At 43.0% G+C, this 21,253-nt stretch overlaps 1 protein-coding gene across 1 annotated transcript; it reads left to right on the top strand.

Moving 5' to 3' along the window:
• The first annotated feature begins 2,814 nt into the window (after positions 1-2,814).
• LOC122540906 (ceroid-lipofuscinosis neuronal protein 6 homolog) lies at positions 2,815-20,570 on the top strand. Its single transcript, XM_043677189.1, has 7 exons — positions 2,815-3,197; positions 7,864-7,978; positions 9,389-9,487; positions 10,543-10,731; positions 11,827-11,882; positions 14,946-15,068; positions 18,203-20,570. The coding sequence occupies exons 1-7, from the start codon at positions 3,148-3,150 to the stop codon at positions 18,471-18,473; spliced, it is 903 nt and encodes a 300-aa protein (XP_043533124.1). The 5' UTR covers positions 2,815-3,147; the 3' UTR covers positions 18,474-20,570.
• Positions 20,571-21,253: the final 683 nt, after the last annotated feature.

Below are 21,253 nucleotides of genomic sequence, written 5' to 3'. Positions count from 1 at the left end.
TTTCTTTCTTTTGTAGAGTCCCTACAGTGTGGAAACAGGCCATTCTGCCCAACAAGTCCACACTGATTCTCCAAAGAACATCCCACCCAGACTCACATCCCTATCCCATCCTTGCATTTTCCATGGCTAATACTCCTAACCTACATATCCATGGATGTTATGGGCAATTTAGTATGACCAATCTATCTAACTTATACGTCTTTGGATTGTGGGAAGAAACCCATACAGACACAGGGAGAATGTGCAAACTCCACACAGTCACCCAAGACTAGAATTGAACCCAAGTCCCAGGCATTGTGAGGCAGCAGTGCTAACCACTGAGCTACCTTGCTGCTTCTTGGACAGTTAGCAACCCATAACTAATGCTGGCTGCTCATTTTAAAGTTGTAGCTCATGGAACTAAATGATAGAATGGTATGGCACAGGAGGCTATTCAACCAAACACATCTGTGCTGGCCCTTAATAAAAGCTAACCAGCAAATTACAATCTCTGGTTCTTTCCTCACCTGCAACTGCTTTCTCGCCCATCGTCTATAAACGAGCAGGTCAGAAACAGCTGACACCTGTACATATGCTAATCACGGGAGCAACGCTTTCTCTGCAATCATCGGCACATCCCATATGCAAAACAAAACTACTGCCAAAAATTGACACTGTGTGCAATTGTCAAACAATTCTGGCCAAAATCACCTCCTCACCATCCTGCTGGTCCATTAATTTGCAACTTTGGAGAGGGTTTGGAGCTCAGCTTGCAGATCAGGTTGTAAGTTTGCTTGTTGAGCTGGTAGATTTGTGCTCAGACATTTCATCACCATGCTAGGTAACATCATCAGTGAGCCTGCAATGAAGCAGTGGTGTTCTGTCCCTCTTGCTATTTATCTGCCTTGGTCTGTTGTGGTGGGTGATATCACATCTGGTTCTTTTTCTGAGAGGTTGGTAAATGGGGTACAAATCGATATGTTTGTTAATGGGATTCTGGTTAGAATGCCAGGCCTCTAGGAATTCCCGTGTGTCTTTAGCCTGTTGCAGGATGGATGTATTGTCCCAGTCAAACTGGTGTCCCTTTTCATCTGTGTGTATGGATTCTAGTGATGTTGGTCATGTCATTTGGTGGCTGCTTGGTGCTCATGTATCCTAGTGGCCAGTTTCCTGCCCATCTGCCCAATGTAATGTTTGTTGCAGTCCTTACAGGGTATTTTGTTATATGTCGTTTGTTCTGCTGGTTGTTGGTACAGGGTCCTTAAAATTCATTAGGAGCTGTTTCAGTGTAGTGGCAGATTTGTGGGCTACTGTAATGCCTAGGGGCTGGAGTAGTCCGGTCGTCATCTCCAAGATGTCTTTAATGTGTGGCAGGGTGGCAAGAGTCTCTGGTTGTGTTGTATCTTCTTGTTTAGGTCTGTTGTGTAGGAATTGGCAGACTGCGCTTATCGAGATACAAGGATACATGAGCACCAAGCAGCCACCAAAAGACATGACCAACTATCACTAGTGTCCATACACACTGATGATGAGGGAAACCAGTTCAACTGAGAATACATCCATCCTGGGACAGGCTAAACAAAGACATGCACAGGAATTCCTAGAGGCCTGGCATTCAACCCAGAACTCCATTAACAAACATATCGATTTGGACCCCATTTACCAACTTCTCAGAAAAAGAACTGGAAATGATACCACCCACTGCAACAGACCAACACACATAAATAGAAAGCGGGACAGAACACCAGCACTTCACCGGAGGCTCACTGATGATGTTACCAAGCATGGTGATGAAACGTCTGAGTACAAATCTACCAGCTCGCGAGTAAACTTATCACCTTCATTAATTTATTACGCACCTCCCAGTTTATTCTCTTGCCCCGAATGTCCCCCTCATCATAAACTCTCTCCCATTAATGTTACCATGCACTGCTCGCAGAGGCAGCATTCACTTCTGATGCCTGTCACCCAGGCACATGACATTCAGGTACTAAATGAAGCTCACAACCACCTGGCTACTGTTTCATGAAAGAGGGACATTTTGCAGGTTCAAAACATGTCAATTCCTGCCACGCCCCTGTTAATGATTCAATATGTGAGTTTAATAATCTATTCCACTAGGAGAGGTGTCACAGCTGAACAGAAACTAATCCTTACTTAATGTCCAGTTAAAGACTATAATATCAGGAAAGCCAATGGGACAAAGGTGCTAACTTATTACTTCCAATTGTGAGAAAGATCAAAGGATATGAGTTCACACTAGATTCAAATACTTTCATCTCCAATCTTTGCAGCCCCTTAATCATAGTTCTCTACTGACCTAATGCTGGTCTCTGAGTAACACTGATTTCAACCAGTTAGCTACTAGCCTAATGTCTCTCCAACTGAGCCTTGTAGTTCTCAGATTTCTTTTTCTCATTCACTCAATAGGCCAGCGTGTATTACCAATCTCTAGTTGCTCTTGAGAAGGTGATGGTGAGGTGCCTTCTTAAACCTCTGCAGTCCATGTTCTGTAAATCCAGGATTTTGACCCAGTGACACTAAAGGAAACGGTGATATTTCCAAGCCAGGATGGTGAGTGATTTGGAGGGGAACTTGCAGATGGTGGTGTTCCCTTTTGTCTGCTGTCCTTCTCAGTGATATAGTCTTGGGTTGGGAAAGGGACAGTTGATTGAGTTGGTCTCCCAAAAATTTCTTCTGTCCTTTTTGGGGCCACCTGTCCAATTACGACTTTATACATAACCGGGTGCTTCACTTTGAGAAGAGATTTGGGATGTTTCCTCCTAAAAGTGCAAGGCGCTACAGGAATGCAGGCTGCTGATCAGGATTTGGGCGTTCACAGAGAGGAGTGTCTCTGGAGTGTGGCCAAACCGGGTTTCTGCTGTTACAAAACCTTTCTTCATCCCTCTCCCAAACCGTGGGAATCAGTAAATGAATGTGGATGTAGACAGCGTAAGGCAGGAGGTGCCCAGACCTCCTGCTCCTCCTATCCGCTGTAGCTGCGCTGCCGCTCGGTCACATTACAGTGACTGGGTCCGGGCTTCTTGATCTTCTGTCGCTGGAAGCTGGACCGGGACAAAACTCTACCTCTCGGTGGAAGGGAGCCTTTTGCAGAGGAAATAGAGGACACAAAAGGGAAAGAGCAGACAGAGACTCAACCCCAAAAACATGCGGAAGCGACAGCAATCTCCTGTGCAAACTCCCCTCTTCGTCCCCAGGTTTGGTCGTTTTTACCAGCTCACATTGTACTCTTTGCTGTTCTGTTTTGTTTGAAGGGCCACGGCTGCTTGCAGGCCTGCCAACTCTGAGAAATACATGTTTGAATTTGTTTCCTTCTACAATACTTCGCCCTCTCTGTCTCTCTTTCTTTTTAAACCCCCTTTTCCCTTTGCACCGACGCGACCCCAAGATGTTCCCAAGTGCTTTACACTCCGTGAAGTTCTGAAGTGTAACCTCACTGTTGAAAGAAGCGCCAAATAGTGCACAGGAAGCTCCCATAAAGTAGCAACAAGCAGACAATCTGTTTTGTGTGTGGTTGGGGGAGGGGGTTTGTTGTTTGAGGGATAAATATTGGCCCAGTGAACGAGACAGAACATCCCAGGTCTGCTTCATAACTGACAGGGGAACCCCTTTCTCCACCTCATCTTGGGGATCTTAATATTTACTGCTCCTCCTGAAAGGTGGTACCTCTCCGTGCAGCACTCCCTCACCACTGACCCTCTGACAGTGCGGCACTCCCTCCGTACTGCCCTTGATGTACAGCGAGCAAACCGACATCCAGAACCTCAGCCTGAGTTACAAATCTTCTCGCAACTTGATGTAAGCCTAGTCTTTTGTGCTGAAGTCCAAAAGTGGGTCATGAAATCTCTAACTGATTTCAAAAAAAGCTAGCCCATAATGACAATGTTTAATCTTTGTTGCAGAGTTAAACTCCACTGCACCAGTAGAATCCTCCAAATGTTAATTCCCATTTTTGGAAACATAACTCCGTATGGGCTGCTTTCAAAAACAGTGGCAGTGACATCAATTCAGATCAGAAACAGGATTTATTTCTGTGCTTTTTTAAAAATCAATTTTTCTACTCCCTTCACAATGTGCAACTCGCACGTTTGCTAAGAATGGGATAAAAGTGGGAATACTGATGCTGGCAGTGTTAGTGTTTTTCACTTTTCCTGTGATGCTGGGGATAAAGTTAGCTTTTCTTGAAAGCAGTAGATAATGGCCTGTTCAGAGAGACCGAACTGGGCAGGCTGCATAATGGGTACTTAGTTAATGCTGTACAGCTCCTGTGGTAATGTCACCTGAGACCGATTCTGCCATCTCCGGTCAGGCAGCATCCGAGGAGCAGGAGAGTCAACGTTTCGAGCATGAACTCTTCATCAGGACTATTCCTGCACCACACTTTTCGTATCTGATCTTCAGCATCTCTAGTCCTCACTTCCTCCACTTTGCACCTCTGTTCACTCCCTCCCTGGCCCTTTGTGACCGTTGTTTATGGGGAAGCCCAAGTATTCAGTGTCTCAGCTATTCAAGTTTGGGAGCCACTACAGATGCTAGAAATCATAAATAAATAAAATAATACACTAGGGAAGAAAAATAAGTGTTGATCTCTAGAGGTTAAAGAAATGAGAATTACTCTGTTTACTCTTTTTTTTATTCAGCTCCTGGTATACCTTAAGTGTATTTTCAGTGATTCAAAAACATGAAAATTTGCAGGAATAGACTGGTTGACCCCCACAAGCCTGATTTTCCCCCAGTCAATAAAACGATGGCTAATCTGATTGTGCTCTTGACTCCTTTCTTGCCTGACTCCCCTGCTTTTTGTAGATCAAAAATCAGTCTAACGCAGCCTTGAATATGTTCTTTGACTGAGCCTTCACTGTTCTCAGGTGGTGAACTCCTAAGATTAATAATCCTCTGAGACCCTCCTCTGTCTGAGATGACATACTCTGAAACTATGTCCCTAATTCTAGATTGCTCCCAACATCAAGGGAAACATTTTCTCAGCATCTACCCTGACAATGTTCTGATGATTTCACTTCTCTGTGTTAAGCCAGATCAATTATGCTTAGGTTAATTAAGGCTGCTATTGCAAGTATTAGTTATGACCGTTTACCATTGAGTAAATTTGCTCACTATAGTTCAGTTTGCTTTTCCAGCAGAAATCTAGCCAACTGGCACTCACTTGTATCAATCCTCCAAGTGGTTTAACAGCCACGTAACTACTCGTGTAATAGCCCCAAGGACATTGATCCCACTCGAGTGAAAGCTACTAGTAGAATTATGCTGGTAAATGTATCCGGCTGACTCATGATATAAATGAAGCTCTCCACACTGTATTGTAATTTTGGAATCCTCTGTCTTGCTAACAATACATTCAAGGTTAAAATGGGTGAATGGTAGCTGGTTTCTCAGCACATATGTATTTGTGTGGATAATATCAGAAACATTTACAGAGCTCTGCAATATTCCTTTCCTGTTGAATGATGTTACATATAGTTTTGGGGGCTAAAGACCTCAAAGGGAATGGGGTGAAAGTGAGAACAGGGGACTGAGTTGGACGATTAGCTATTTCGATGAAGCAGGCTTGAAGGTTTCAGTGTTTCTAATACCTGGGGAATGTAGTGACCCGAACATCAAGGGTTCTTCTAGCTTGGCCACTGACTAAGCAAAGTGTTAACGTCCCAAAAATATGTGCATTTTGTATGATTTACATCCTGACAGCTTTTATATTCCCCTGGAAGAGGGGAATTGGGCTTGATTAACTGCTACACTTTGGGGGGTGAAACTTTGGTCAGTTGTTCTTGGTCCCTTTAGACAGTTCTGGGGCCAGGAATCTCTCATTGATGATTCACATCGGCAGTTTGGGCTTAGCTCAGCAGTCTGAGGGTGCTAGGGGAATTTGACAGTTTATAGTAACGTTGCCAAATAAGGTGAGCAAGAATCAATTGCAATTTGAAAGGTAGCATGGGAAAAGTGTTTTTATTGTTTTGACTTTTTGAAAAGGAGAATGAAGTTCAATGATGTTTTGTTTGTACTCAGTCTTGTTCATTTTAGCTTGTCAGATTTATTTATCATTGTAAAAATTCGTGACGAATGCTCTGGTTGTCCCTACACAGCTTAGCTAATTCGGAACTAAACAAAGACCCAATTACAAGGAGTCTATTCTCTTAAGCCACTGGGGAATGAAATAATGTGGAAACCAATGACTTTTAAATGCCAGAAAAGAATATCCAGTCTTTCTCAAACAGCTAAAGCTCACTACTTATTTATAACTTGCATACTACTTATTAATAGGTTTTAAAACTCTTAAATGTGACTTACTTTCAGTGAATGTTTGTGGACAATGAATATGACAGGAATGATAATGATTTAACCTTTGTGATGTAAGCAGTGATGATGAGATTGTCATGTGACTACAAAAATAGAGCAGACAGATTCTTACTCCAGAATTGTTACCGAAAGTGGAAATCTGTGACAAAGATGCACTGCACTTATTACCTGAAATTGTTTCCTTCTTATCTTGAAGGTTGCACTGCTAAATGGCAGTTCTACAGGCCCTTGGAACTCTTTGTCTACATGGTCAGTCTTTATATAAACAGTGATACGGCTAGATTTTGGCTGCCTTCAAGCATGGGTGTGTTGATTTCAAAATTTGCTCAACTCGGTAGGATGGGGAATGATGAGGGATAAAGATTGAGCTGGGGACCACATGGAGATACCACCTGAAACTTTAAAATTAAACCGGTTGCAGTGGAAACAATGCTGACTCACAGCAGTGTGAGTGGAGAATTGACCTATCCCCTTCAGCTCTGAAGTCAACTTTGGCAAATTCTGCAGTTGATCTCAGCCCAACCTGTATGCCCACATCCACCTCCACTTCCAGCTGGGGTCTGGTTCCTAATGTTACTGTGCTGGCTGAGATTAGCTAGCCTAATGTGATAAAGAGATTGGAAAAAGCTCCGCTGGCCTTGCAGCATCTCATTGCAAAGTCATTTTAGATTTGAAACGATGACTTTGTTTCTCTGCAGACCTTGCCAGACCTGTGGAGATTTTCCAGAACTTTGTTTTTATTTCAGATTTCCAGCATCTGCAGCATTTTCCGTTTATGAATGTGATTTGGAACTGCAAAGCTTCTGATCTGTGTGGACTAGTAGTCGATGATTTCTGTAAATATCGGCAACTGAGAGAGTGTCTCAACTAAGTGCTTCGAGCTCTGCTTGGCCACAGTACTTGAGGTGAAAGGTTAACAAACCTCAGTGAGATTAGAGGATTCATGTGTATTATTCATGATACAAATGGGCATTGGACACTTTTTTGAAAATTACAGAACAGATCCATCATTTGTTTCTGATATCTAAAGATTAGCAAACTCCACATCCCTAAAACGTACCATAGCATGCAGCCCAAGGTCGCGATTGTTTGAGTTAATTCCTGGGGCCTCTTGTCCAGATAGTTTAATTTCAAAGCCTATATCAGCTTTTCTTTTGAAAGCAGTTGCAGATGTTGCTTCCACCACTGTTTACACTAGAACTTGTAAGAGTGTAGGTTATGAGGTTTCCCCTAAATACCCCTTTGTCCCACAGCTTTCTTCAGCTTATCTCTCATCCCGAAGATAAGACTCTGACACCCCATCTGAAATTGTTAACACAGCACAGGCTGGAGGAGTCAGACCACAACACACCCCACAATTGCTTTTCATGTTTTACATCTCTTTATCCTCTGATTCCTCCTCCCAACGTATATCACTCCATGTTTTACAAGTGAGATATTGCTGGAGATAAGCACAATTGGTCAGAGCCAAGAGTGGAATGTGTCTCAATGATAATTCAGAAGAGCAGCAGGACGTTAAGAGTAAACCGCTTTGTCATTGTTATTTTGTAGGAATGTAGGAAATGAGTCTGAGGTCCTGGACAAAAAGCCTCAGTTCCACCTGGATCTTTGGTTCTATTTCACAGTGCAAAACTGGATCCTGGATTTTGGACGTCCAATTGCGATGGTGAGTCCTAAGTTAACGAATTATATTAAACTGAATGTAATCACGAGGCTTTGAAAATGTGCCCAGTCACTACCCAGAAACCCAAGGCTGATGCTGTTTCCTCTAGATAAGAGAAGGCTGAGAGGTGCCTCGATAGAGGCCTTACTATTAAGAAAAGGTTTGGTTCACAATAGATGGAGAGATGATGTTTACACTTGTTGGGGAGACCAGAGCTGGAGATCATCAACATTAAACAGTCACTGATAAAATTAAAAGGGAATTCGGGAGAATTGTTCAGACGGCAGTCAGAATGTGTACCAAGAGTCATAGAACTTAAGAGTGTGAAGAGGGAACTGGAAAATCATGAGGCCAAAGAGGTAGAAGGAAATGCTAATGAGTAAGGATAAAGAGTTTGTGTCGAGCAAACACTAGCATGAGCCATGTGGGCTGAATGGTCTGTTTCAATGCTGAAGGTTGTACCTTGTCCTTCAGGAAAGTGTGCACTCTGTCAACACTGGGTGTATTTTCTATAATGGTGTTAAGAAAGTGTAGAAGTACACTGTACCTTTGAGAGTGAAGGACTTGGCAAGCACACTGAGTGCTGGAGAATTGACAACGTAACATTTGGTTCAGAACAGATAGCACTTGCTGAGTGAGATATGCGACAAAAACAAATTTGAATTCACCCAATCAGTTTATATTATACCCCTCAAAAAAGACCAAACTCCAATCAAGTTTGAATTTAGTATATTGGCAATCTTAAAAGCCAATTACACAATCCGATACTTTGTGTATATAAGTCCAGGAAAAAATGAATAGTTGGGAGGAGAACTGCCAAGCCACCAGCATGTAAAAACCACCTGAAAAATAGCTCTCTTCAACCTGTGAAGCAAAATCCCCAAGAAGAAGAAAAGAAGACAGCAGTACAGTGAAGAACCGAAAACTGCCTGGTTTTGAGATAAGAAGTTTTGTTTTGTAAATCTTAATCAGGATTTTTATTGGACCAATATTGTAGAGGGAAAAGAAAAAGATAGGTTAGCGGAAGGAGATGTAAATAGTTAGTTAATTATTCTCTGTTATACCTTAAGAAATAAATTTGTTAATTTTTATTTTAAATAGTTCTTGGCCACTTGAAATTTCACAGATTACTGCATGGGATAAATCTTTTCTGTATTGCTGGTTGAAGATAAGCAGGAAGGTTTACCCCGTGTTTACCCCGTGTTGTAACATGGCTCCATGTTAAATGAACACTGTCTAATTTAACACCGGAGAAGTGTCTTTTGTGGCAAGTTGTACTCGGGAGCCCATCAGCAGGGGAGGAGAGTCATGGGGATGGGATTGTGTTGAAGGGCAGGAGGTGTCTCCATTTACACTATCTGTGCCATTTTACCCAATTGAAACTGATCAGGTCTACTGTGTGCTCATCTGTAGATTGTTCTTCCAGTCGAGTGGTTTCCATTGAGTAAACCAAGTGTCGGTGATTATTTTCACATGGCCTACAACATCATCACACCTTTCCTCCTCCTTAAGGTAAGACCTTTGCTTTTATCAGTCACAGAGATTGCAATTGCGTCTCTTAGTGTCCCCAGTGAATCCATCTCTGTGGCCTCATGGCCAAGTACAGCACCGAGCGTGGAGCTGAGCCCAGAGGAGCTCAAAACTTCCAACTTTGATTCCTGATCTTTGCTGTGTTAGATTTTGCATCAAGGGTTGACCCTTGAGATGCTGTGACTGTTAATGGGTTGCTTTCCCTCGAATATTTGAGATCCTTGTGTTGGTGGAGAAGGACCAGCAAGCCTGCTAAAATGTTAACACAATAGAAAAGTAGTGTTTGTCATGCGACCAAACCCTGTGTAGACAAGCAGAAGGCTGGAAAACCCAGCAAGCCAGGAAGCATCAGGAGATGGAGAGGTCAACATTTCGGGCATAACCCTTCAGGACCAAACCCTGGTTGTATCGGTTTTGCCAATTGGTCTCTTACGAGGGAGACCACACAGCCGTGTGCTGACTGCCTCCCAATGAATTTAAAGCTCATAGGAAGGTGAGGCCAAGATCAGACTTCCCTGTGTTGCCATACATAGTTGAATAGCTTGCTGATGCCCAGAACTCAGGCTGACACGTGCAGCCTGCAACCATTCTGAATCAAACAGTCTGCCTTTCATCCAGTCCTAATTTCTCAGTAGCAGGTCATGGACTTCCTATGGACTGGTCTGCACACAAATTACTGCAGTGGTTTGCCACTGCCTTCTGCAAGATGGCTGATTAGGAAACTCTCCTGCTCTTAACAACTTGCCATCGGGCCTATGGGAGGGATTTACAGCCTGCTCCTCAAACTGGTTGGCTATATCCTGGAAGTGCATTCCATTGCTAACTAGTCCTGGAATAGGATCAATCCCAGAGCTCCTGGCACTGAGGTAGGGACCCAACCCCAGGTCCCACAAGGCCTCCTGTGTGGAACTGTAGCCCCTTACAGAAAGAGGAGAGAATAGGAGAAATAGGCACTGGTGATCAAAAAATTAATTGAGCTCTCAAGGACTTATTTCCAGAACATTTTAATGTTCACTCACTCTTGAATATCTTTGCAGCTTATTGAACGTTCTCCCAAGACACTCCCTATCTCAGCCGTGTACATCTGTATAATAACGTTCGTTATGGGAGCAAGCATTCACCTGGTTGGCGATTCAGTAAATCATCGTCTGATTTTAAGTGGCTACCAACTCCACTTGTCTGTGCGTGAAAACCCAATTATGAAGGACTTGAAACCAGAAACGTTGGTAAGGACCATCACATTGAAAAATGCTTTCGCTCTAATGAAACCCATGCAAGTTCAGCTTGGTTAAGGGCATAGGGATATGCAGTGAGTTTGACCTAGTCTTTTTATCACTTTCATGTCCCTGATTTTCATTGCTTCATCATTGACAGGTGTGCTTCAGCTTTCAGGGTCTGAGGTGTTTGATCATGTGTTCGTTCTTCAGGACTTGTTACAAGCTCAAACCAGACTTCTTAGTAATTGTTAAACTGTTTTATTGTTACGCTGAATAATGACAAGGCTACAGAGCAACATGCTCTGAGTAGTCCAAGGTCCAACCTCTTAGCAGAAACACTAAGATGTGAGTACTGAGGTCACATCTAGGAGGCTTACCTCCATCACACCCTGTCTTCATTAGATTCAGCAAGCCCTTCCTAAACATATCCAGTTCCCTCGTCCTTTTTGAGATGCACCTTTTTAAAAATCTATCACTTTGATCAAGCTTTTAATCAAGCTGTCTGAATAGTTCTCTACATGGCACTCTGATTTTGCTTGGTATCGCTTTGTGAAGGATCTTTGGATGGTTTACTGCTTTAAAGGTGCTACATGAATGCAGCACCATTGTTGTTGAACTGGAAGTAGCTTCTAGTCATGGCTTTAAGGCCCCAGTAGGGGAAAAAGAATGCTAAGGCAGAATATGTGGTGAAAGGAACAGAGTTAACCCTTCTCAGACGAATCAGAATAGTGAAAAATGAGTTCAGTCTCAGTCCAGTTCTGTCATGTGTCCTGAGTGCACAATTGGCATTAATCTAGGTCAGTAATCTCACTCAGGAATGTTTCGGAGTATCTTGTGAAGGACATGAAGAGTGGTGCATCAATGGAGTTGATCTCCTGAGATGAGTACAAGGTCAGGGAAGAGGGATCTTCACAATGCACTGTACCAGGCTGCTCTGGAACAGAGATATGTGATGCTGAAGGCTTGGTGCATTCTCGGTCAGCAGTCAGCTTGAGTACAAAATTCATACACAACAGCTAGGCATTGGCCTGGCTATGGTGTCAAAGAAACACAGATGGGCTGAGTCATTGGCAAAGTTATTGTTTCTTTTGTTTAAATCCACAGATTGACTCGTTTGAGCTGCTGTATTACTATGATGAATCCTTAGGCCATTTGATGTGGTAAGTAAATTGAAAGATATTCTTTTTCTCCATCAGTGTACAGAAGGCAGCCAAAGTCAGCCCTGATGGCTCAGTGGCTGAATACACATCCTGTTGTTGTGTTTCCCCTGAGCAGACGCTCAGTCAGTGTTCCTAGCTGTTGACAGGTCCCTCCTGGGTTAGAGAATGGGTAGTGAGTGGACTTCCTCCACCAATGACATTTGGACCTACTCGAGAATGAAGTTGCTCAGTCCTATACATGAAGGATGTACAAAAACAGATGTTGCGGGAAAAGCTCAGCAGGTCTGGCTGCATCTGTGAAGAGAAATCAGAGTTAATGTTTCTGGTCTGGTGACCGTTCCTCAGACTGATGGTAGCTAGGAAAATGTTGGTTTATATGAAGAAGATGGGGGGAGGTAAGGAGTAAACGATAGATGGAGATAGAGAGAAAAAAGAGTTGAACAGACAAAGAAGTTGGTAACATTCTGGTTGGGAGGGTGAATAACATTAATGGCAACAGTTAGTGGATAATGTGTAATGGCAGACTATGTGATAACAAGGAGAAAGCGAGTCCTACAGAGTCAAAAAATGTGGCACTGGAAAAGCACAGCAGGTCAGAAACCAGCCAGGGAGCAGGAGAGCTGGCATTTCGGGCATAAGCCCTTCATCAAGGAGTTACGTCTGAAACGTCGACTCTCCTGCTCCCCGGCTGCTGCCCCTAACATTGTTAGCCCCTAACAGTCTCCATTATCAGCTATTCACCCTCCCAACCAGATTGTTATTGACTCCTTTGTCTGTCCAACTGTTCTCTCTCTTTGGGCTCTATTCCCACCTATCGGTTACTCCTTATAAACCCCAATTCCACCTTCTTCGTATAAGTTGACATTTTCCCAGCTACCATCAGTTCTGAGGAAGGGTCACTGGACCCGAAACATTAACTCTGATTTCTCTCCACAGATGGTGCCAGGCCTGCTGAGCTTTTCCAGCAACATCTGTTTTAGATGGAGTTACAGCATCTGCAGTTCTTTCAGTTTTTATACGAAGGATGGTAACTGGGTCATTTGGTTCATCTTTGAATCAACTCCTTCAGGACTCAACTAGTCAGCTGCTCGTAACCAGAGAAAAGCTGGGGGTGGGTAAAACTGAGGGGTAATAACAATCTCTAGTCAGACCATGCCAGTTGAGTGAGAGACTGTGTGCTCCATATTGAGTTTATCCTCCAATTCTACATTCTCCGCAGTGCAGTGTCTGAAGTGCTGTAACACTGTAGTTCCAACTGTTTCATTGGATGCGAGATATTGTTAAAATGCCTGATCTCATTTCAATGCAGTATCGCTGCAGGAAGTTGAATAGAGCAAATCTATACAGATTCATTAACTTTTGATGACATTGTATGAAACTTGGGATTAACTATCAAGTGAAGCATTTCATTTAAGCTTATGAGCTGGCACTCAGCCCCTTTCACCCTCCACTAAGCTCATTCTTGCTCTCGGACTGTCTCTCACCATTACTCCTTTCTTCCTCTGAGATATAGTTTCACAACAGCAAAAGGGCACATCTTGTAATATGGATAACATTGTGGTGCGCGCTGAGATGAACATACATCAACCTAGTGAAGTATGATTGCATGCAACATATTACCTTTTTTCTGCTTGAGTACAAAATTCAGACACAACTGATAGGCAGTGCCCTGGCTATGGTGTCAATGAAACACAGATGGGCTGGGTCATTGACAAAGTATTGTTTCCCTTGTAGATGTGTAATCTATTATTTACCTGGATTTAATTGTTTTATTTGAAGTGGAGTCAGTAATTTAGGCATTTTTCTTGGAAGCACAGAGTCCTTTTCTTTTTTCTTTAAAAAAAAACATTGAGTGAAGCTCTTCTCTGTGAAAGTAAAGGGCAAACACTTTTTTTAGTTTTACCTGTTACTTAGCTTTAATAACCTCCTTTGCTCTTCTGTATTCTGCAACACAGTTATTTTGTTATTAGTCACTGCTGGGGTTCAGATGATCGTGAGGGGGGGGGTCCTGGGAAACTGCAGCATTCCTATTAGGGGTTCAGGGAAGGACTCACCTTTGACTCTAGTCTGTGTTAAATGAGTTGATCCCATTGATCTCAAAGAGGAGAAAATAAAATCGTCCAGTATTTATCCTTAATTGCTGGAAAGTTGTGTGTGCCTGTGTCTGTGTGAGAGAGAGATGTTGATCTTGCTTTTTGAGCACCATCTTTGCAACTGTAACTTTATATTCCTCGCTCTGTTCAATCACCCCATGATCTTTGTTTGCTATGATCTGCTTGTACTGCACACAAAACAAAACCTTTCACTGTACTTGGGTGCATGTGGCAACAATTAATCAAATTGCGTGTGTATACATGTATTTTAAAAATATATATACATGTACACAGTTTGTGTGCATTGTTAGACAAATAAATTCTCATTTGAGAGCGCATGATTGTCAGTGTTTTTTGTGCATACTAAATGAAAATTGGATTGGAGCAGCAAAAATATGCAGTATCCCATGTTAAAGATCCTGCCATGACTACCAACTTGTGTGAAAACATTGTCCCTGCCAGGTGATTTCTAACTCCTTCATAAAGCAGCACGGTGGCACAGTGGTTAGCACTGCTGCCTCATGTCACCAGAGACCTGGGTTCAATTCCAGCCTTGGGTGACTGTGTGGAGTTTGCATGCTCTCCATGCGTCTGTGTGGGTTTCCTCCGGGTGCTCCGGTTTCCTCCCACAGTCCAAAGACATGCAGGTTAGGTGAATTGGCCATGCTAAATTGCCCGTAGTGTTAGGTGCATTAGTCAGGGGTATGGGAACAGGTCTGGGTGAGTTACTGTTCGGAGGGTTGGTGTGAATTTGTTGGGCCGAAGGGCCTGTTTCCACATTGTAGGGATTCTATCAAAAAAAAAGCAGCCTGATGTTGCAAAGAACCTTTTACTACTTCTCAATCCATGATGTCTGATTAATTATTGCGCGTATTTGTGAGACTGCAGTTCAAGCTGTTACTTGGTTCCAGGGGTATGAGGATAAGCTGGGTTGACTAATTCTTGTGTTGTGTTGATTTTTGTGCTTCAGGTATGTTCCCTTCTTCATCATTTTCAGCTTGTATTTCACTGGCTGCTTCACTCGCTGTAGCAGAGACAGCAGAATGCCCCTGTCAGCATGGCTGCTGCTTGGACCAAGTAGCCTGTACTACTGGTAAGAGACCAGAAAGTGTTTAACAAAGAATAACCACAACTTGGTCTTTCAGTCTTTAGTTTCAGGGAACGGCATATTCTGGGGGCAAGTCCCACTCTGGGATTTAAGCACAAAAATCAAGAGTGCTTCATCAGTGCATGCCTGAGAGAGTGCTGCACTGTCTGAGGTGACATTAAACCAAGGGCTCCATCTACCTGCTCAGGTGGATGCAAAATATCCCACGCCCCGGTTTCAAAGAAGGGAATATCATGGATGATTTTTACACTTCATTCAAAACATTATCATGATGATTATCCCCTTTGGGATCTTGCTGTATGCATTTTGGCTGCTGTGTTTCCAATATTAGAACAGTGACCATACCATGAAAGTACTTAATTAGCTGTGAAGCTGGAGAAACCCACCTGTCTAGAAAAGCACTACATTAATTCCAGATTTACTGTAGTCCTAAATATCACCATGATCAGTTCTAGAGGTACCTGTACAGTAATGAGGTGGTTATGGTGCTGCTTGAGTCACTCAAATTTCCAGCCATAGTCTAGAGAATGACCTTTCATAAACTCGCGTTTGCACTTCAAGTTCAGTTTGTTTTGACAAAATAACTATTTCTAGAAAGAAAGTAGCCTCAGTTTAAGAAAAGAAACCATAATGGTGTCAACTGTTCACAACCAGTTCAACTTAAAGGCAAACCTACCAGCTCTACCCAGTCTGGCCTATACATGACTTTACTCCCATAGCTTTCATTGTTCGTGGAAGTGGCTTGGCAAGCCATTGGCTTGTATCAGCTTTCCAACCTTATGCCAACCAAACAGTGGGTCACACCACCTTCTCAGGGCATCTGGGAATGGGTGATGAAGGTCAACTTTTCCATTGGTGGCCATGTCCCAGCAATAAAGGTGTGGAGGAAAAATATACCTAGTGATCCCCTGATTACACTGTAACTGTAGGACTTTGCTTCAGGTTGGGCAAGGTGTGATAACCCCTTAGTCAAATAGCACACTGAGGTTTGCAGTCTCACTATTCAGACCAACGGCATAGTCAATTGACTGAATACTGACAGTGTCACAAGATGACTGCAGAAGATCTATTAAGTCCATCTTGGTTCCCCTGAGGGGTTTTCAGTCTCCCAGTCCCTGCATCCAGTTGATCCTGAAATGATTCCAAGAGCTTTTCTTCACTCGTTTTGTGGGGCTGAGTTTATTCCCAAAGACCATAAGATATAGGAGCAGAATTAGGCCATTTGGCCCATCGAGTCTGCTTCCCCATTCAATCATGGTTGGTATATTTCTAAACCCCATTCTCCTACCTTCTCCCTTGATCTCCTCACTAATCAAGAACCAATCTATTTCTGTCTTAAATACACTCAGTGCCCGGGCCTCCACAGACTTCTGCTGCAATGAGTTCTGTAAATTCCCCACCCTCTGGCTGAAGAAATTGCTCTTCACCCCAGTTCTAAAGGGTCATCCCAAACTGCAAGGCAATGCCCTTGGGTCATAGAGATGTACAGCACGGAAACAGACCCTTCAGTCCAACTCATCCATGCCGACAAGATATGCCAACCTCAATCTAGTCCCACCTGCCAGCACCCTGGCCCATATCCCTCCAAACCCTTTCTATCCATATACTCATCCAGATGCCTTTTAAATGTTGCAATTGTACCAGCCTCCACTACTTCCTCTAGCAACTCATTCCTTTACACGTACCATCCTCTGCATGAAAAAGTTGCCCCTTAGGTCTCTTTTACATCTTTCCCTTCTCACCCTGAACCTGTGTCTTCTAGTTCTGGACTCCCCCACCCCAGGGAAATGTCTTTGTCTATTTATCCTATCCATGCCCCTCATCATTTTATAAACCTCCTATAAGGTCACCCCCTCAGCCTCTGACGCTCTAGGGAAAACAGCCCCAGCCTATTCAACCTCTCCCTATACCTCAAATCCTCCAACACTGGCAACATCCTTGTAAACCTTTTCTAGACCCTTTCAAGCATCACAACATCCTTCCGATAGGAAGGAGATCAGAATTGCACGCAATATTTCAACAGTGACCTAACCAATGTCCTGTACAGCCGCAACATGACCTCCCAACTCCTGTACTCAATGCTGTGATCAATAAAGGAAAGCATATCAAATGCCTTCTTCACTATCCTATCTACCTGCGACTCTACTTTCAAGGAGCTATGAACCTGCGCTCCAAGGTCTCTTTGTTCAGCAACACTCCCTAGGACCTTACCATTAAGTGTACAACTCCTGCTAAGATTTGCTTTCCCAAAATGCAGTACCTCGTATTTATCTAAATTAAATGCCATTTGCCACTCCTCAGCCCATTGGCCCATCTGATCACCATCCTGTTGTAATCTGAGGTAACCTTCTTCGCTGTCCAGTATACCTCCAATTTTGGTGTCATCTGCAACTTTACTAACTATATGCTTATGCTCGCATCGAAATTGTTTATATAAATGATGACAAGTAGTGGACCCAGCACTGATCATTTTGGCACTCCACTGGTCACAGGCCTCCAGTCTGAAAAACAACCTAGTGGCAACATCATCTTCACATCCACTCTATCCAGGCCCCTCATTATTCTGCAAGTTTCAGGGGGATTCGCCCTCATCTTTCTAAACTCTACTGTGTACAGACCCAGAGTTCTCAACCGCTCCTGATATGACAAGCCCTTCCTCCCTGGGATCATTCTTGTGAACCTCCTCTGGGACCTCTCCAATGCCAGCACATCATTCCTTCGATATGGGGCCCAAAACTGTCCATGGTATTCCTCAGCAGGACATCTCTGCACTTGTATTCCAACTCTCTCAAAATGTCACCGGGACAGATGTAGAACCAGCTTAAGTCAGTTTCCTGCTATCACTCCCGAGTCACAATGTCTCCTCCCTTCACTGCAGTCCCACCACCTATATAGGAAGAAGAATTCATGGTATCAATCCTAAATGTAGCTTTTACTGGGTTTTTTTTCCAGTTGTCCTAATGTCACAATTGAATTTAAGCCACACCACAATCTACTACCTTCAGGATGGGAAGGTTTAAATGATGGAGGGTGGAATTGATTTAAAGTTCTTTGTAAGATTCTCAGAGGAACTGGTTTTAAGTGAAGGTTATAGTTTAGCCTTTACCCTTTTTCTCTAGGTATCTGGTGACTGAGGGTCAGATCTTCGTCCTCTATATCTTTACCACCTTTGCTATGATGGCAACAGTCATGCACAAGAAACGTAAAGGACTGGTGATGGACAGTAATGGCCTATTCTTGTTCTACTCTTTCTGCATTGCCCTGGTCCTGATCTCTGCTTGGGTTGCCTTCCTGTGGAATGATAAAATTCTCCGAAAAAAATACCCTGGAGTCATGTACGTTCCAGAGCCCTGGGCGTATTATACTCTGCACATCAAGAAAACACCGTAGCTCCTTTTCTGGGTCATGCTTCTGAAGATGCTTTAGTCAACTCTCCAACTCCCCCCCAAGTAACTGATAGTTGAGTGTTTCTCTCGGGTGCCGTTGTACTCTCCACACTTCAATTCACAGCGGTTTCAGGTAGGCATTGGTGAAAATAGTGGCAGCATAGTTTGTGCCAAGTGATGTAAGGCACTCCTATCCCCACCAGGAGGCAGCTTTGTGCTGCTTTCTAGTTTGCACTGACTGCTGTATAACTCCAGTTTAGCCCAAGTGCTCTGGGAAAGCCACTGGACCACTCCTCTCCGTCCTCTCACCCCCACCCTTATCAGGCTCACTCGAATTTCCAATGCAGTCTTTCTCAACTCAGGAGAGAGTAGACACAGCCCCTGCTGCATTTCTGCTAATGGTAAGTGAGATAGGAGCATTTCCAGGCTGGATATCACCGAGCACGAGTGGGGCAGTCAGACTCTTGGATACCTCTTCCAAGCTGGAAGGGTCAAATGGTCATTTTTGGTGCTGTGTAATCCTGTGACTGAGGGTCTCTTGTGAAATTAATGCATTCACGCCAGAAATTGCTGTTGATGATATTTAGTGACACAGTGCCTAACCTGTTCAACCATCATTGTCTCTGCCTGCTGATGTTACCAATACAACAGCATGTTTACTTTATTAAACTTTAAAGCAGTCAATGGAAAGGAGAGCAGAGATATATAGCCAGACCTTGACTGTGTGTAATAGTCTGAAAAGGGAGGTAGTAATATTGATGAAAGTAAATTTGAGGAGGTAGCAGTTTAGTGGCATTGTCACAGACAATCCACAATTCCAGGCTAATAATCTGGAGCATGGGTTCAAGTCCTACTGTGGCAGATGTAGAATTTGAATTCAATAGTTTAGAATGAAGCTGGTCTAATGACAATCATGTCACCCACTCAATGTGTCATCTGGTTTTGGGAGGGAAGTCCACCATCCTGAGCTGGTCTGGCCTCCATATGACTCCAGACCCAGAACAGTAAATCTTTGCTGCCCTTTGTGTGCTTGAGGATGAACAGTAAATGCTGACCTAGCCAGGAACACCTTCATCCTATGAATGAATGTATGAAGGAAAAATATCAGGAGAGCCGACTCTACCACGATTACACCCAATAAAGATTTACCTGATGTGTTCACTCACTGTATTGTTGGGCTTGTTTGGAAACTAATCTATGTATTCACATCTTTACTCTGTTACTAGGATTTGTTTTTGCACTTTGTGCTGCTTTTTTTCCCCTAAAAATGTGAACTGCTTGAGAATGTCAAACCTGCGATTTAATACCGAGTATGCTCCATGGCAATCAGATAAACAATCAGAACGTTAAACTCTGTTCATCCGCAATTCTAATTGAATTCTCAGGACCAGATGCTGAAAGTTGCTAATCTCCACAATGGGCTGAGACCTCTCAGGGCCTGTTACACCCAACTAATCCATGTCCCAAAAACAATAAACAGCTGAGACAAAAGTGGAGTTCTTGTCCTGTGTCAAAATACAAAATGGGTCCATCCTTTATGATGTATTATTTTTTAAATGTATCAAAATGGAAGATGTGTATTTATTTACTGAGCTTCAAACTGGAGCATGCAATCCCAGAAATAGGCCAGATTGTTTGAGCTGACATCCAAGCAGATAAGGAGGATTTTCTCCTTGGAAAATTTCAATGTGTAATTTTTTGATGGTATTGATTGTGTGAGAGCCACAACGTATCTGATTGCTCATGACTATGCCATGCAATAATTCTCTAATTTTATTTTGTCGGGCAATTGAATCTGACTTTGGAGACGCAGAAATTGAGGACTTCTCTTGAAATTCCTTACTTCACTTGAATTGCGATGCATTGGATCGATTCAGTACCAGCTGTACTTAAATCTCTTAGCAAGGAGTCGTTACATGACTGTTACATAAAAGTATTCACAAGATCAAACTGAGAGTAATTCCTTCTAAAAGAGGATATTTAAGTCCTGTGGGCTGATTCAGTCTTTAATTTATCTGTTTATTTATATCTTGAATTATTTATTCTTTGTGCTTTTTACTAATTTGTCTCACCAATCAATAAATATAAGCATTAGTTTTTAGCCTGACGATATCAGTTATGACATTGCCATCTTTCAGGGTAGATGATAAACAGAATAGCGATCGGATCTATTTTGAACAAAAAAATTGAAACAGGAGTGGGTGATTCAGCCCTTCCAGCCTGCCATGCCTTTCAACACGTTTATAGCTGATTTGCCCAGGTTTCAACTTGTCTTTCATGCCAGCTTCTCATAGCCCTCTGTTCCCTGATACTTCAAAATTGCATAGACCCTTTTCTTTAAGTACTTTCAGAGATTTAGCGTCCGCACCTCCCTGGGGGTAGAGAATTCTAGACGTTCATTAGTGGCTGGGAGAAGAAATTCCTTTGCATCTGAGTTTGAAATGAATGTGGCCCCATAATCATGGCCCCATAATCATGCCCCCAAGTTCAATATTCCCCCACTAATGGAAGTACCGACTCTGTCAAGCCCCTTCAGAATCTCGCATGTATCAGTAAGGCCATCCCTTATTCTTCGAAATCCTGACGAAAGGCTGTGTTTAGCCATTCATAATAAATCAAGCCCTTTGCACCTAGGAATCTGCCTAGTTAATCTTTCTTCAGCTGCCTCCCATGTCAATAAATCTTTGCTAAACATGAGGATAAAACTGTACACAGTACTTGAGGTGCAGCCTCACCAGCATCCGAGATGATTGTAGCAAGATTTTTCTATTTTTCAACTCCAGT

Source organism: Chiloscyllium plagiosum, chromosome 36 (genome assembly GCF_004010195.1).
Source record: "Chiloscyllium plagiosum isolate BGI_BamShark_2017 chromosome 36, ASM401019v2, whole genome shotgun sequence".
Lineage (NCBI taxonomy): Eukaryota > Metazoa > Chordata > Chondrichthyes > Orectolobiformes > Hemiscylliidae > Chiloscyllium > Chiloscyllium plagiosum.
Note: the sequence above shows the minus strand (reverse complement) of the source record. Positions and strands in the feature narration are given on the sequence as shown.